The sequence below is a fragment of the Cricetulus griseus genome, chromosome 3 (assembly GCF_003668045.3).
Source record: "Cricetulus griseus strain 17A/GY chromosome 3, alternate assembly CriGri-PICRH-1.0, whole genome shotgun sequence".
Classification (NCBI taxonomy): Eukaryota; Metazoa; Chordata; class Mammalia; order Rodentia; family Cricetidae; genus Cricetulus; species Cricetulus griseus.
The window spans coordinates 96,987,987-97,006,451 of NC_048596.1; the positions used below are offsets into that span (position 1 = coordinate 96,987,987).

The 18,465-nt window shown below is 38.9% G+C and overlaps 1 protein-coding gene across 2 annotated transcripts in view; it reads right to left on the minus strand.

Moving 5' to 3' along the window:
• Stim1 (stromal interaction molecule 1) overlaps positions 1-18,465 on the minus strand; it is a 166,968-nt gene that overhangs the window by 37,346 nt on the left and 111,157 nt on the right. For both annotated transcript variants that reach the window (XM_027407886.2, XM_027407887.2), the window contains exon 3: positions 11,064-11,178. In XM_027407886.2, coding sequence (XP_027263687.1) covers positions 11,064-11,178 — 115 coding nt within the window. The remainder of the gene's footprint in view (positions 1-11,063; positions 11,179-18,465) is intronic.

Sequence of the window (18,465 nt, forward strand, 5' to 3'; positions counted from 1 at the left end):
AGATGACTGGCATATCCAAATCCCAGGAGGACATTAGAGCAAGAAACAGTATCCTAAAGCTATACACCTCACCAAACCTGTCCATGTGGTCGCTAAAATATCAAAGAGACCATCTATAGGCAAAATGATGAACAATGCTACACAGAACAAGAAAAGCCAAACTCTAAAGGTCTTATAACAACTCTCAAAAGATATTTAGCTATAAAGCTATAAGGAGCATCATTCTTTATTGAATATATATAGCCACTGGTAGGTTCTCATATTCCAGTAGATGGCCCTAACCTAGGTACATATATAGGCAGCAAAAACTGGACTTAGTGGGTTATTAAAAGAAACAAACATAAAGTTGGAAAATTGAGTGTTGGACGGGACAGAGAGCTTGGGAGGAACACTAGATGAGATCATATTTCATTGTATGCATGTATAAAATTCTCAAAAATAAAGAAAAGTTTTAAAGGAGAGAGAAAGAGAGCATCTAACTGCCACCTCTGATCTTTTTTCTTTGTTTGGGGGTATGTTTGGTTGTTTGGTTGATTTTGTTTTTTGAGACAAGAGTAACAGGGAGCTCATACTAGCTTCAAATTTGTTATGCAGCCAAGGTTGGCCTTGTACTCCTGATCCTCCAGTCTCCATTACCTAGGTGCAGGGATTACAGGCTTGGCCCTGAAGGATTTGTATTATAAAATATATAATATAAATTTGAAGTTAAAGAGCTTAATTTCTATCTTATCTGCCATTGACTAACTGGGAAAAAAATCACTTAATTGATATGAGCCTCAATTTCCTTTCTGTAAAATATTCATTGTCACTCAATAAACATTTATTTTATATTCTTCCGAGCTAGGCACTGGAAACAGAGCAATAATAAGGAGATCCCTATTTCCAGTACTGTCTGTAGCTTACAATATAGCAATATCTATCAATAGTAATTGCTTGTACATCCATTCATTTTTTTAAAAAAGGAGTTCACTGGCTAGAAAGTTGGTTCCATAATTAAGGCAACTTACTGATATTACAGAGGACCCTGGTTCAGTATGCACACACATATCAGGGGGTTCACAACTACAACTCCAGTTCCACTCATGTAGTGTGCATATATACTCATGTAGGTACACATACATACACTAAGAAAGTAAGTCAGCAAATAAGTTAAGCAAGTACATAAGTAAATACTCTTTAAAAAAAATAGAGTGGTCAGAATTTGGGTAAACAGAGAATCAGATCTACCAAAGAGTAAGACACAGAACTACAAAGTGTGAGTCATGTACAGAGAACACAGACTTCAGTTTGTCTGCAGTTCAAGGTCATGCATAAAGATAAGGAAAATAAGAAGTTACTAAAGCTAAATAATAAGTTCTTGAAAGCAGGTTGTCTTCAACTCAAGGAAGTTGCACCCCCTACTTGCTAGACCCCATTCCAGTACCTAGAAATACAGCAGAATACAAAAGTCACAGATCTCCTGGTACCTATTATTCTGAGGGTAAAGGCAAACCAGACAGTCTAAACTGAGTCTGTGAGATGGCTCAGCAGGTAAAGATACCTGAAAAGCACTTGCTAACAAGTCTGACAACCTGAGTTTCAATCCCTGGAACCTGAAAAGTGAAAAGAAAAAAGCAACTTCTGCAAATCGTCCTCTGACCTCCACAAACTCACACTAAAATAAGCCATTATTATAGTCCACATCTTTAAGCCTAGCAGAGGTAGGTGGATCTCTGTAAGTTCAATGTTAGCCTGGTCTATGTAGAAAATTCCCTATTAGCCAGGGCTACAGAGTAAGACCATGTCTTAAAAATAAATAAGTAATATAACAAATGAAAATAAAAAAACACATCAAATGGTACTAAGTACAATTTTAAAAATTAAGTAATAAGAGAATAAAAGTAAAAAGGTTTTTTGTTGTTTATTTTATTTATTTATTTTTAAGAAGAAACGGCCTCTCTGGTGAGGTGACATTTGAGAAGAAAATGAAGCTGTGAGTCATGTCATGTGGATGCTTGGGGTAAGGGCACATCAGCAGAAGGAACAATAAGTCTCACTCCTAGCACTTCAACTATAGCTATCCTCCAGAGATGCGCCAAGGCAGATACTGGGCCTTGGCCAATCTTTTCTCTTGCCAGGAATAGAATACGCAATAAGAAATGAGCTCCTGAGTCAGTATCTCTTTCCTATAATGGACCTGTGGCGCCTCTAGACGAAGCCCTCATCTACTTCTGTGGTTTCAAACTCACATCCCAAAAGAATTGTGTCTACTAGGAAAGTTGCCAAAACCTTTGGGTCTCCTTCACACAGCTATTAGTGAATTAGCTAGCCACCTGGTCAGCCTCAGTCAGTCATTTGGTCTGTCAGTCAAATATGGCCTAGCAGTTACAAATGTGGGTTTGGTAATCTTGTGCCTTGAACCATCATCGCTTATTAAATGTAAGATCATGAACAAGCTGCTAAAAGTTTCTCAGTCTCATTTTTGATACTGATAAAATTGGAGATAAGTAGAGTTCTCAGAAAGGTGTAGTAAAGATACAGGGAACTTCCTTTCCTATAGTAAATTCTAAAGAAATAGTAGCTAGTCAAGTATGGACGTACATACCTGGAATTCTAGCACTTGGGAGGTAAAGGCAGGTATTTAAGACCAGCCTCAACTACATTTACTATTATCATCACCATTTGTTTATTCACTCATTCACCAAGCTTTTATTAGTATATACTGTAGAAGGTGCTAAAGTATGTTACCAGCACAGAGACAAATCTTCATGAACTCCATCCTTAAAAAGCTCTCTCAGAAAAGAGGAAGATGTAAGATGAAATGGATGAGTATAACAGTGTGATAAGAACTCTCTTAGATTAGGTGATGTGGAGGCTTAGAGGAAAACAAGGAACTAATCAACAGAAAAGGCATACAAAGATTACTTGTAGGCTAACTTAAAAACAATGATTGAAGGGGCAGGAGAGATGGCTCAGTGATTAAGGCCACTGGCTGCTCTTCCAGAGGGATTAGTTTCATTCTCAGCACTCACATGGCAGCTCACAACCATCTCTAACTCCAGTTTCACTTCTGGAGATTTGACACTCTCTTCTGGCCTCTGTGGGTACCAGGCATACACACACTGTACAGCCACACATGCAAGCAAAACACCCATACACATAAAATAAAAATAATAACTTTAAAATTAACTGGTGTTCTTATTTATTCTACATATGAGCAAACCATAGCATCTACAAAATCTTCCCAAAGTGGCTCTTCCTAAAGATGGAATGTAGCCTGGAACTGGGTTGTCAGAGAGGTTCCATTCCTACTGCCACTACCTGGGAATCTTAGTTTCCTAGTATGATGCCAATGTCAAATTCTGAAACATCACTGTAAAAATAATCTGGGTGTTGGGTGTAGGCGTCACAATAGTTTCACTCCACTAGGTTACTGTGTGAAACTCTGGTCTATTAAACCCCAAAAGGCAAACTATCAAAGGTTATATACAAAGCTACAACAAAGCCCAGAGAAAAGCAGGTTAGAGAAACACTGACAGTGTGGCAACACAGCTGCAGAACAACTTTGAAATGAGAAATTGTAAGATGGAACAATTATAGAGACAAGAAAAACCTTTTGACTTCTTTCCTATTCTGGGCTGAGTACAGTACTAAATGTTAGAAAATGGGACCATATAAGATGCTAACCTCAAGCAACCTGATAGAGAAACAGGCAGGGAAACAGACTATAATTTGTATGTTAAGTGTTATGATGAAATAAACATAAGAGGCTATGGGAACACAACACACATTATCTAGACTGTGGTTTTCAGGAAAGATTCCAAAAACAAATATTTAAATTGAATGTTTGATTGTTTTTGTTTGCTTGTTTGGGGCAGGGTCTAAGGTGACCAAAAGTGGCCTCCAACTCTCTATATAGACAAAGATGATCCTTAACTCCTGAATCTCCTGGCCCTATCCTCTAAGTGCTGAGATTTACAGGAGTGTGTCATTATACCTGGCTCACATGGTCCATGCTGAGAATAGAACCCAGGGTTTCATGTGTACTAGAGCTAGCATACTACCCCTTGAGACCACTCCCCTCCCCCACTTTTTCTTGAGACCGGGTCTCTCTACACAGTCTTGGCTGTTCTGGAGCTCACTATGTAGACCAGGCTGGCCTTGAACTCAGAAATCCTCCTGTCTTTGCCTCCTGAGTGCTGGGATTTTTGTTTTGATTTGGTTTTGGCTTTTTGAGTCAGGGTTTCTCTGTGAAGCCATGGCTATCCCAGAACTCGATCTGTAGACAAGGCTGGCCTCGAACTCAGCGCTTTGTCTGCCTCTGCCTCAAGGGTGCTGCAATTAAAGGCATGCGTCACCACATCCAGGAGACCCCCCCCCTGCTTTTTTTTTTTTTAAGAAAGAATCTCACTATGTATGTAGCCCAGGTTGGCTTCAAACTCAGAGGCAATTTTCCTGCCTCAGTCTTCCAAATGCTGGCATTACAGGTGTAAAACATACCTGCCTAGTACATATTTTAAATTTAAAACACAAACCTAGGTCTGGGGATATAGCTCAAATTGAGAGCACCTTACTAGCACGTTTAGGGCTGGGTCCAACTGTCAGTACTACAAAAGTAAAGTAAAATAGAATAATCAAAATGAAAAAAGATAGAAAAAGATACACTAAACTATAACAGGGAAAACAAACAAACAAACAAACAAACAAACAAAACCCTATACCTGAAAGTAGTAGAACCTGTAGGTGTGGCCTAACAAAACGAAATTTTGTAACACATGAGAATTAGAAGCCCAGGTCACTTGACCATACACTCTTTCTTTGCTTCCCAGGTACCATGAACTAAACGTTTCTCCTGCCATGCACTCTCTGCCTGAATGTTCTGCCTTACTACCTACAAGGCTTTTGAAATTGAGAGCCAAATAAAAAATTTCCCTCTTTGGGGGAAAAAGAGCTATATTAATACCAAAACAAACTTTAGAGAAAAGAATATTATACTGAACTAAAGAATGTTATTTCATAATGACAAAAGGTCAATTAATCAAGAAGACAGAATAATTGTAAATCTTTTTGGAACCAATTACAGAGGTTCAACATAGATGAAGCAAAGACTACAAAAAGAAACAAGCAAAGCCATACTCACAGCTAGAAATGTATGTGTTCCTTTCTCAGTAAGCGATAGACCAAGCAGCCAGAAAAATCAACAAAGTTAAGTAGACTTAATATAATCAACCAATGACTTGGTTGGCACTTATACACTATCCAATATAATATAGGTGCCAATGAGTATGTGAACATTGAACAGACTATATATTAGGACATAAAAATAAAAAATATTTATATAACAATAAAGGTTTCAACTGGATGTAATGGTGTACAACTGTAATGTAAGCACTAGGGAAATAGAGGCAGGAGAGTCACGAGTTTGAGGATGGCCAGGTCGCACTTGTAATCCCAGCACTCAAAAAGCAGAGATCTAAGAACTGCCACAAATCTGTGGCCAGTCTGTAACACATAGTGCATTCTGAACCAGCATTAAGACACTGCCTCAGTGAATAGTTCCTCACTGACTGAGGAACACTCACAGTGTCAGCCTCAGGTCTCTATACACTTGTATACATGCTCACATATATGCAGTTATATACATGCAAGCATACATACACATATGCATTCACATCATGCACAAAGACATATGTGAAAAAAGAATGAAGAAAAAAAGGCTCAAGTCAATTATTTCAGCCTTCATATTAAAAAACTGGGGGGGGGGGGATTATTTCACAGTCCGAGGGCATGGTGATTTATTCCTGCAATCCCAGCACTGTTATATGGCAGTTTAAGGCAAGCTATATAAGATGCTATCTTTACAAAAAATAGAGCTAAGATTTAAAAGAAACTCTACCAAAAAAGATATACCAATGGCAATTTATGTGCATGAAATTATGCCCAGTATCATTAATTATTAAGCAAATCATAAACTAAGATAAAAATAAGACACCACTACACTATGCTAAAATTTAACATACTGATTAGCTGAGAGTCTCACACACTGCTAGTGAGGATATGCAACAGGACAGCTACTCTAGAAAACACTGATAATTTCTTGATACCTACCATATGATCTAGTCATTCCATCCTAGGTATTTTCCTAAGACAAAGAAAATACATGTACTCATATTTAAATGGTCACTGCAGCTTTATTTATAATAAACAGAAACCAGACATAGCTCAAATGTCTTAACAAGTGGTAAATGAATAAAAACAATTGAAGTACATTTCTTCAATGTGTTAATATTCAAGAATAAAAATGATGAGCTATTTATTTATGTAAGATATGAATCCCAAAGTAACTACATCAAATGCAAGAGACTAAACTTTAAAAGGGTATATATTATATAGCTCTATTTAAATAGAACTCCAGAAAATGTGAACTAAATTTGGAAGAAAGTAGTTCAGCAGTGATCTAGGGGAAGGAGAAATTAGAGAGGATATGAAGTGATGAACATAGTAAGCCTTTTCTGTGCACTGGCCTCACAACTGTATGCATCTACCTAAACACACAATATAATAAACTTTAAATGTTGACAATTTATGTCAATTACACCTCAGTAACTCACATGAAAAAGCTAAGATCAAGTTATGGCAGCAGCACAGGAGATGTACATAAGAGGAAGAATTGTAGGCTTGGTGGCAGAGAGGGTTGCACAGTTTCCCTATTATATAGGGATGAAGTAAGACTGTTTATCTTCTAGTGTATATTTAAAATAAAACACAAAATGACTATGTTAAATATTAGATCACAACATAACTGATATTTTTGTTCTGTTTTGTTTTTGTTTTTGGAGACAGGGTTTCTCTGTGTAGTTTTGGAGCCTATCCTGGCACTCGCTCTAGAGACCAGGCTGGCCTCCAACTCACAGAGATCCGCCTGCTTCTTCCTCCCGAGTGCTGGGATTAAAGGCGTACGCCACCGACGCCTGGCTCATAACTGACAATTTTGGTGCAATCATCAGAAATAAAAATTATCTAGGGGTTTCAGAGAATAGTTTAGTGGTAATAAGCCTGGCATGTGTGAGGACCTGGATTTGAGCTCTAGAACTTGAAAAACAGCACAGTTGTATATAGAGGAGTAGTTGCAAGCACCAGATGCCACATGCTTGTAATCTCAGGATTTGGAAGACAGAAAAGCAGGAGGATTAAAAGTTCAAAGTCAGCCTTGGCCACTTGACGTGCAGACTAAAGAAAGGAAAGGAAGGAGGGAATAAATGAATTTTTTTCTCTCAAAATGTAGCAACAGCTAATACAAAGGGAAGAGGAAGAAGAAGCTGCAGAAGCAGCAATAAAGTGCAGATGACCTGGGAATTCCCCAGCTTTGTAATTGATGTCAGTCAAAAGTAAGAGCAGACTTGTTAGGAACCATGATCTTAATTTGTGATATCTGAAATAGCTCCAGGTAGCTGGTGAAAGAATTATATTACATTATTCCACTTAACCTCTTTGCCTCATTTTCCACATCTGAAAATAGAGATAACACATAACCAGAGTAACTATACATCATAAGGTTACTGTGAGAGATGAATGAACATAAGAAAAATACTTAGAATAGTATTTAGCATGTATGAAGTACTATAAAAGTATCAGTAGTTTCTGACTTGCTGTTGTTTTTAATTATTAAAACCAGAGCTGGTTAATGTAAGAGTAGCAAACTTTGCTGAGATCTAAATAACACAGGGAAAAAAGAAAAGAAAAGAAAAACAAACACTGGTTTTCACCATTAGTCAGAGAATGTTAACAACAATAATCATATAAAAAGAATGACATTAGCCTGCTGATTTTCTCAACACAAATGACAAAAGCTGATATCTACACCAGCTAGCTACACTCAGGCCAGCCAGTTTGAACTAGTGCCAGAATACTACATGCTTTTTGTAGCTCTGGAAACTGTCTCTCTAGAAAGAATGGGGTCTTTTTTTCTGAATAATGAAGCAAATTATTAGACACAAGAAGGTTCTTACTCTTAGTCTATCAAACCACTTGGTAAACTGGTCCTTAAAAGGTACATGTAAATGACTTCTCAGCAGTGAGGTGCTCTGCTATACCTTACAATGCTATAGTACTAAGGGTAAATGAGTCCCAGCCCCTTCTAAAAAACTTACTTCATTGTCTTCCATGTTCCTGTCATTTGAAATACACTGGAAGTGTTCCAAATAGTTGCTAAGTCCAGAAATAAAGTTATTACCAGAAAACTGTGGGGCTGTTTCTAGTATTGTGATTCAAGCCTCTATTTTTGCCTTCCCTTGGTCACTTTCTTTCTCAGTTACTTTGCTTTGAGCTTGTAGAAAAGGCCAAGAATGTGTTCCTTGCCTCTTGCATTCTGAGTTTGTGCTTATAAAACCTACTCTTAAAAACCAGGCTCCTTATTATCATCATGTTATTAGAGAAGAAAATCAAAACTAAACAGAATTAATGGAAGACATTTTCCTGGCAATGCTAATATAAAAGCTCATGTCATTGCTTCAAAGCTAATCAGCAGACAGCCTGAGTTGCTCAGGAGCTATAAAGACACCTGGGGGGAGGGGGGCTTAGCTTCTAAAGATTTCTAGAAGGGTAGCAGCAATGCCCTTTTCACCCCACCACAGAATTAGGATTAGACTCAATTTCCTAATGCACATCTAATGAATCTAATGCTGTTTTATACACACACACACACACACACACACACACACACACACACACACACACACATTCCTTCTCATATCTAAAACTCTACAGTCCTAGGTAAGAATCTGAATAAAAATAAAAACTGCCTCATTCTACTAAAAGTAGTATTTTCTGCCATCAGAAGGCAAGGAAATGCATTGTTCTATAAGGACCAGAAGATCTACATCTAGTCCTGACTCTCCTAAAAGCATGACAGTGAACACACAATTTTATAAGCCTGGTTCTAAGTTTCCTCAATTAAAAACCAGGAAAATTACAAATGGTGGCCTATAGTCCCAGCTGTTTAAGAGGCTAAGAAAGGAGGATCCAAGAGTCTGAGGCCAGCATGGGCAAGCAACACAGTCTCAAAATTCTGAACCCTTGGTCAATCAACTTTAACCTTTTTTTTTTCTTTTTTTAAAGATTTATTTATTTTATGTGTATGAGTGTTCCATCTGCATGTTTTCCTGCACACCAGAAGAGGGCATCAGATCCCATTATAGATGGTTGTGAGACACCATGAGGGTGCTGGGAATTGAACTTGGGACCTCTGGAAAACAGCCAGTGCTCTTAACTGCTGAGTCATCTCTCCAGCCCACGTTTACTCTTTTTTTTTTTTTTTTTAACAACTTGTACTAGTCAGTTCTTTCTCTCTCTCTTTCTTTCTTTCTTTCTTTCTTTCTTTCTTTCTTTCTTTCTCTTTTTTGTCAACTTGACACAAGCTAAGATTGTCTTGGGAGAGGGAATCTCAATCAAGAAAATGTCTTCAGAAGATCAGCCTATAGGTAAGTTTATGAGGCATTTTTTAATTAATGACTGATATGGGAGAGCACAGGCCCATAGTGGTGCTGCCACGCCAGGGCAGGTGGTCCTGACTGGTATAAGAAAGCAGGCTGAACGAGCCATAAAGGACAAGCCAGTAAGAAGCATTTCTTTATGGTCTCTGCTTCAATTCCTGACTCAATGTTCCTGACTTCAGTTTCTCCTGACGATGGACTGGAAGTTATAAGCCAAACAAGCCCTTTCCTCCCTAAGTTTTGGCCACAGCAAAAGAAAAGTAAATTAGGACACATCTGTTCTATAAGACCTTGGGAAAAGACTGTTTCCAATCTTTTTTATCTATCCTCTACCTATCTATCTGTCTGTCTATCTATCCATCCATCCATCCATCTATGTATCCATGTATGTATGTATGTATGTATGTATGTATGTATGTATGTATGTATGTATGTATCTATCTATCTACCTGTCTGTCTGTCTATCTATCTATCTATCTATCTTATCTATCTATCTATCTATCTATCTATCTATCTATCTTAATGACTGAGTTTCATAGATCCAAGGCTGCCTTTGAACTTAGTGGGGATGATCTTAAACTTCTGACCTTGCTTCCACTTCCCAAGAACTAAGATTATACATGTGAACCACCACAGCTGGTTTATTCAGGGTTGGGAAGCAAATTTGGGGCTTTATGCATGTGAAGTAAGCCCTCTCCATCTGAACTTGATGACAAGTCACTGCTTCCAATCTAGATCCTAGATCCAAGGACACTAGCCACAGAAATAAACGGTGAGGAAGCTAAAGACATGTTATTTCTTTCCTGTCAAGTCTCACAAAACTAAACATACTCTTTTACTTAGGAGCCTGAATAAAATGTTCCAAAGGGGGAAAAACAAGGTAGTCATGGTTTAGTAGCTTTATTATTAGAAATATCTAAAGTTTTCACTGATAAATTCAACATGAGTCAATAATGTGACCACTGAGGGCACTAGCATTTAGTCAGGCAGTACTAGCACATATCCAGGATTCAGAGCTCAGAAGTTAGCAATGCAATTCATCTCTGTATGAATCAAAGCACAATTGGGAGTCTTTTACAATTCAAGGATCTAACAAAGATATAAAAATATTTACAAAATGAAAATCTAGATCAGAAAGACTGAAAACTGTTTTATGCAAAGATGAAGGACTATTCAAGTTTTTTTGGGGGGAGTTCAGGAATGGACCCATCTTTACTGCCACTCAACTTTTGAATCATCTGGACTCAGAAGAGATGGGACTGGGCAAGGAGTACAGAACAGCCTCCTAGAGAACAGCAAGCTCCTTATCTCTGGAGATGGCATGATAAGTTAGTAGATGTCTATGGGGGATAATGTGAGGACAGAAGTTGAGTTAGGCTGGAATTCAAGACATCCTGATGAAAGACAACTTCAAATCCCTTTCCCAGCATAATGACCATAACTCAGTCTTATTACATGACTGTATATAGAATGATCTCAGTAATTCACATCTTGTTAAGCATTTTTGTTCATGTCCTTTTAAGGTCAGGTATCTATTCATCTCCTCTCTTCTCTAAACCTCTGACAACCAGGACAGACGAGGGTGCCCATTACCTTCTGATGACTTCCATGCCTTCCACAGATCCTCCACGCTGATAAGCTTATCCTCGCCATGGAAGGTGCTGTGCTTCACTGTCGGATCATGGTAATTGAGGTCTTCCCTTAGGAACTGCAAGGGAAAAGCATGTAAGTCACAGAAGATACTTGTGAGCCCACCAAGACCTCCACATAAGTCATCTCTCTCCAGCTATACACATGCATTACTTACAAACCCCACTCCTGTATCTTTCTTTTTTAATCTTTCTTTTTAGTTATTCTTTGTGTCTTTTACATCATGCCTCCTGACCTCACCCCATTTCCCTCCCCTAAAAATAAAATAAAATTTAAGGGGAAAAAAAGGAAGAAAGAAAAAAATCTTATGGAGTCATACAGTAAACCCCTTTACCCATACATTTTTACATGTAGGCATTGTGTGATTGTCTCCATTTCGAAAGAGAACATTTTTTCGATTTGTTATATGTTTCACACGAAAAAATAGGTTAGAATTCTTCCCTCATACTGTTTTTCTTTTTAATTATAGAATGGCAGTGAATTCAACAAGCTATAAGAGGGGACAAAGAAGAGTTAACATTTAAAAAATTTTAGTGTTTGTGCATCCATGTGCACACATGTACATATGGGTGAAGCACTAATCTAATTAATCTTAATAAAACCTGCAGTAGCCACCAGTGACTTCTTACTGCTCTGAATTCTCCTACCAAAAGGGGTTCAGATCCTGTCTCTGGCCTGCCTTATTACTTCCTCTCTCTACCACCCAAGTGCTGGGATTAAAGGTGGGTGCCAGCACTCGCTGGCTTCTATGATTAACTAGTGGCTAGCTCTGCCCTCTGATCTCCAGGCAAGCTTTATTTGTCAGAACACAAAGTATCACAACATATGGGTACATGTGTTTACAGAAGTCGAGGGTCAACATTCACCTTACCTTTGGAGACAGGGTCTCTCACTGAACCTGGAAATCATCAATTTGGCTAGGCTGACTGGCTAGTAAGTCCCAGGTATCCTATCTGCCCACCCACACCAGCCCTGAAGGTAGAGATATATGCTGCAGTGCTCAACTTTTATATGGATGCTCAGCATCAAAATTCAGGGCCTCACACTTGTATGGCAGGCACTTTACCAACTAAGCTATGTTCTTAGTAGCTCCAGTTCCTTTGTTTGTTTTTGGACAAAGTCTCAAGTATCCCAGGCTAATATGCTATATAGTTGATGACTTTAAACTCTTTTTGAAAAATGTTTGCATTTATTTTAAATTATTCAAGAGGAGTAAGGGAGGAAAGGAGAAAGTATTAGAAATAAAGAGGAAAGGAAAACCACCTCAAAAAAAAAAAAAAATGCTTGGACAGGTGGGAGGTAGAGGCAGTTGGATCTCAGATCTCTAAGAAGCCAGCCTGGTCTACAGAGTGAATTCCAGGACAGCCAGGGCTACAAAGTGAAGCCCTAACTCAAAAAAAGAAAAAAAGAAAAGAAAAGGGGCACTGAGTACAGATTTCTGTGAGTTGGAGGGTAGCCTGATCTATACAGAGAGTTTTAGGCCAGCCAGGTCTCTACAGTGATAACTGGTCTTTGAAAAAAAAAAAAAAAAAAAAAAAAAAAAAAAAAAAAAAAAAAAAAAAAAAAAAACTCTATTTACTTAAATAGTAAATGAGAATGGGACCTGGCATAGTGGCGCATGCTGTTATCCCAGCACTTGGGAGGCAGAGGCATGTGGATCCTGAGTTCAAGACCAACTTGGTCTACAGAGCGAGTTCCAGGATGGCCAGGGTTACACAGAGAATCCCTGTATTGAAAAACAATGAGAAACCAGAGGCATTCGCACCTGGAGCTGGACAACTCAGGTCCTCTGGAAGAGCAATATATGCCTTTAACTACCGCCTGAAATATAGCAGGTAATGAAGATTTCTTTCTTCATGTTTTACTTAAAATTGAGGAAAATAGCAATTGCCCATATCTAAGTGGAAAGGGAACATGGAGGCTGGAGAGTTGTTCTTAAGGAGTTAATGAAGGGCTCAAGCCTCATCCTCCTGGCTCCACTCCTAGGTTCACATGCATGTGCAACAAGATGGCAGGGCCCCTTCTGAAGAGCATGTGTTCCTGCCACTCACATTCTATGCAGTATTTCACACAGTTCCCATTGCTCAGGTGTGAGACTCACAGCCCCACAGAGGCATGGTGTACACAAAAGCACCCCTAAGCTTTAAAATATAACTCAAAAGTAGGGAAATACAGAAAACAGAAACATCTTGACCAATGATGACCTTTTATGCTCCCACAGCTCTAGTGTGTATTCCTATCTGAGTTGGTATATATCTAGCTTCCCTTCAAAACCCTGGCAGAAGCTACCAGTTACCCAACTATAAACAGAAATGTACAAGAATTGTTTTCTTTAGTCAGGCGTAGTAATGAATACCTGTAATCCCAGTACTTGGGAAGTAGAAGGAGGAGGATCAGATATGCAAGGCTGTCCTTGGCTACATTATATATACCTGCCTAGCCTAGAACTGGAACTCAATATGTAGACAAGGCTGCTCTCAAACTTGTAGTAATGTTACTGCCTTTGCCTCTTAGATGCTAGGATTGCAAGCATATACTACAATATTAAGATAATAATGTTATATTAGACTAGAACTCCAATTCCCACTATATTTTAGATAAGCATTAACCATATTTTACTCTAAATATTGTCATATATCCAGCAAATAGCTGGTCTTAATTAGAACAATTTTTAAAAGCAGTAACAAAAAATCAGGTTGTTTTTTGGCTCTCAAACAAGGATTTACTGTTTCAAGCTCAGAACAAGAATCTCCTCTCTCAAGAAGGTCCAAGGAGGTGCCCTACAAGTTTTGTCTTACCATGGGGAATGTAGCATTGGCTAGAATGACAACTCAGTAGCTCGCCTAAGTGCCAAAGCACCAGCTGTCACTAGGTATATTTAGCTCTATGAGCTCAGAAAAGTGCTCTTCCATGAGGTAGCACAAAGCTGATCCCAAGCAGTAGTGAAATTCTGTGGGTGGTAGCAGAGAAGAAGGAAAACACAGCTCTAGATTCCCTTGGCACAGTACCAGCTAGCCTCCTCAGGGATAGGACTCACTTAAAGCCAGAAGAGCAGCAGGTCTTCAGGTGCAGGGATCTGAGCAGCTCTCCAGGGGCACCACTTAGTACCACTGCCTCCTTCCTCTGCTACTCAACCTTGATCCTCACTGCATGTCTGCTATTTCACAAACATAGCACCTCTACAGCCTCCTCCCACAAAACCCACGCTTCTCAGCTCTTCTTTGTATCTTAAATATCTAGCAATGATTCACTTTTTGTTTTTGTTATTTGTATTGTGAGGTTACCCTTGAACTTCTGATTCTCTTGCCTCCACCTCAAAGTGTTGAGATTACAGGCATGCACCACCATGCCTAGTTTGTTGTTTGTTTTTCAATGCAGGGATTTGGTATGCAGTGCAGGCTAGCCACAAACAGCCCCTACTGTTTCAGCATTCTCAGTACTGGAATTACAAAAGTGCCACCACATTGAGCTTAAGGACACTCATTTTAGCTGTCAAACCTCCAGGTACCATTTACACCAAGTGCTAGGACAGGAATGTTTCAGAGACAAAATAACTGTCCTCAGTGACATTCACCAGCTATTGCTAAAAGATTATGAATGGACAGTCGTTTTTGTTTGTTTGTTTTTCTTTTTCCTTTTGGTTTTTCAAGACAGGGTTTCTCTGTGTAGCAGTCCTGGCTGTCCTGGAACTCAATTTGGAACTCTCTGTGGCCTCTACCTACTGAGTGCTGGGATTAAAGGCATATGCCACCACTGCCCAGCAAGAACAGTTATTTCTCACTTATCTTTATACATCTAGGTCTTCTGCCAATTTAAATACTATAATGAAAAAAGGTACAGTGGTGCACAAATGTAATCTCAATACTTGCTGGGAGGCCCTACAGGTCAAAAGTTGCAATCTACCACAACTTAGCAGCTCCCCCTGGGCTCTGCACAATATGAAGGACTTCCCTCTCCCACCCCAGTGGAGGCTTCCTGCTCTCTACCTATCCTTATCTAGAGATGTCTCTAGCTAGATGCCTGATTTATCTCAAGGATGACCCTTGACACAGTTCTCTGCAAAACACTCTTCCCCTGCTGCCCACATGGCAACTAAGTAACATACTCTAGCTATTTTCATAGGGCCATGCTGCTACTAATCCAGCTATATGATAGAAGTGTGCCACCTAATGCAAATGAGGGTTTGCCTCAGCTATTACCCAGATCCTATATATTCCCTATGCTCTGAAATAAAGTTGAGCAGTCTCACTGAAGCTGTCTCCTGGGAGGTTATTTCCACTGTGGTCACAGGCTATCCAAGGCTCTCTGTTGTTGCTTCTGCCCCTTTGTTCTCATGGACTGGTGGTCAATGGACCATGAGGAAAAAGGGTGCACCACAGTGGTGCACAAATACAATTTCAATACTTGGGTTATTAGGATCAGCAGTCAAGGTCATCCTGGGCTACATAAGACCCTGTCTCAAAACAAAACAAAAACTACTAGAATGACTGTTATGAAATACAAATCCAACTGAACCAATTCCTCCACTTAAAATCCCATGGCTCCTCATTACTTACAAGATAAAACCCTGGTTTCATAGTCTGGCACTGACATTCCTTCATACTCTCCCTCCCTGCCAGACCAGGGGTCATGACATTACAACTATAATAAGCCATATTCAGTTAATAATCTCTTTATTTACATATTTTTTCATTTGAGGTTTGTTTTTGTTTTAGTATGTATCCTAGGCTGGCCTCAAATGTTATATAGCTAAGGATGATCTTGAATTTCTGATCCTCCTGATTCTACCTCCAGAGTGTTGGGATCACAAGCATTTACCATCACCATGTCCAGTACATGTGATACTGGGATCAAACCCAGGGCTTTGTGCATGTTGGGCCAGCATGCCTCTAACAGCTGAGCCACATTCCCAGCCCCACAATGTAAAGCTTTACCAGAATACAGTCAGCTAATTCACTGACACAGTATCTATAGCTAATTTCAGACTACAAAAGTAGAACTGAAACCAGGTGTGATGGCAAGTGTCTTTAATCTCAGAACTCAAGAGTAGAAGTAGGCAGATCCCTATGAGTTCAAGGTCAGCCTGGTCTACATAGCAAGTTTTGGAACAAGCAGGACTACATAGTGAAACACTATCTTAAAAAGAATAATAATAAAAATAAAAAGGAAAAGAAAAAACTTAGTTGCTGCAGAATCTTTATGGCTAGTAAACCCTAAAATATTTATTTTCTATCTATCTCCAGACTAACCCCCTCTAGAAATATCAAACTATTTCAGGCCCTTAAGTATATCATGCACGTTCATAGCTCCAAGCCTTTCCACATAACACGTTCCACATGAAATGTGTCATACCTATTAAAAATTATGCCTGTTAAAGTCACTGCCTCTGTGTAGTTTTCCACAGTTCTAGGTAAGTTAATTGAATGCCCCTTAGTTATTTGTTCCCTTAGTTCTCAAGTACACATTTATAACAGTACTCACACAAGACTATAATTACTATTTAATTAGCTCCTTCCTACTTTCCTTAAGCAAATCAAAAATAGAAACTATATTTATCATTTATCTTTTTATTCACTTACCTTGTAAATTCCCTAGAATACCTAAATGAATAATGAATTTAGCTCCCTAAACCCATCTTCAAGTATAGCCCGGACACAGAGCAAGGTATCCAGTTACTAAGTAACTGAAAGGCTGTCTATTATTTGAATTTATCCTTCAACACACAGAATGTTGGACAGATGTCTTAGCAGTTAAGAGAGTTATACTGTTTGGAGTTCAAATTAGACCTTGCTTCTAAAGCTGGCTGCCTTGGTCTGAATTGTGGGTCTACCACCTACTTTCAGTGCATAGTGTATATATCACCTGCAAAATGAAGGTAACAATAATACCCTCACACATGAACCACTTACTTATGAGTTAATTTGTGATAACAGCTTAGAATAGTACCTGAAACAAAGTAAGTATGTGGGTGTGTGTGTGAGGAGGGTGGGTCTTTTAAGGATGATATAGCTAAGTATGTACAATCCTGGGAACCACTATTATAATAATGCAGATCCCTCAGATCTAAGAGAGTCCCATAGAGGATGTAGAAGATGGGTATTTCCTCCATGCCTGCTAACAAAAGCCAATGTGCTAGAAGACCACCTGCAATAAAGAAAATTAAGAAAAGGCACAACTGTCTACTAACTTCAGAGATTGTTTCTGTTCTACACCGGGATTCTTTGGAAATCCTAACTCCACCTTAAATTGAAACTAGACAGATCTTTTGCAAAACTTTCTATGGTCTGAGCCCTACCTGACATTATTAGAGCATCAACTGCTTCTTTCTCCTATTCCTAATGGTAACAAATTCCTATTCTCTGAAAGTACCAGCCTTTTCATCAATCCAGTGATTTGTACATGCTACTCCTCACTCCCCACCTTTTTCTGACCATACCTAGTCATCTGTTTAGATCCAAGTTACATATCAGTGGTCATCCTGAACATGAATAAAGTTAACTTGGGTCTTCCTCTGCTGTGATTCATACTGTTCACTTAAGATAATACAGCAACTTCAACTGATTCCTGGATTCCTGTCACTAGGAAACTTGTTCCAAAGCAGAATGAACATCTTATCTTTTTCTCTTTATTTCCAACACCATCACATAAATGTACACAGAGGGTGAAGATAAGGGGCAGCCCTTGTCATGGAATCATGCTTGATGCTGCACCACAATATTAGGTATATGATACAGGTCAAATCCTAAAGTCCACATCTAAGGTTGCAGCTTTCCAGGCACCAGAACAGAACAGCAAAGACTGGATTACTCTAACATCTTCAGTCTTGCAAACTATTAGGACCAAAATATCCAAAACGGTCAAGGACTACTGGTTGATGACCTTTGTTTTATGACAGATGAACAAAAATAGATCACTAATTAGAATGAATTTCCTCAGAGAGAAAAGAACATCTTCTTAATTGGGGTCATTAGGATGAATATACAGCACTGAACAGAATGCATCAGAAAGGATATTTCCAGTCTATATCCATACCACCATGGACACACCCAATCTCCTTTGATCTCAGAAGCTAACCTGTATCAGTTTGGCTAATGCCTGAGTGAAAGAAAGGATATTTATAAAAACTGCTGGGATAGAAGGCACTTGTAGCTCAGTACCATGAAAAGCTAAATGGATCAAGTCTCCAGTAAAACAGAAGTAGAGATTCTCTGGGAACCACCAAGCCACTCAGGCTAAGAAAACAGGTAGGCTAATCACAGATTTTCCCTCATCCAGAGGTGCAAGTTCATAAGCACTAAGTGCCTGCATTAAAAAATTAGGGAGATATCATATTAGCAACTTAACA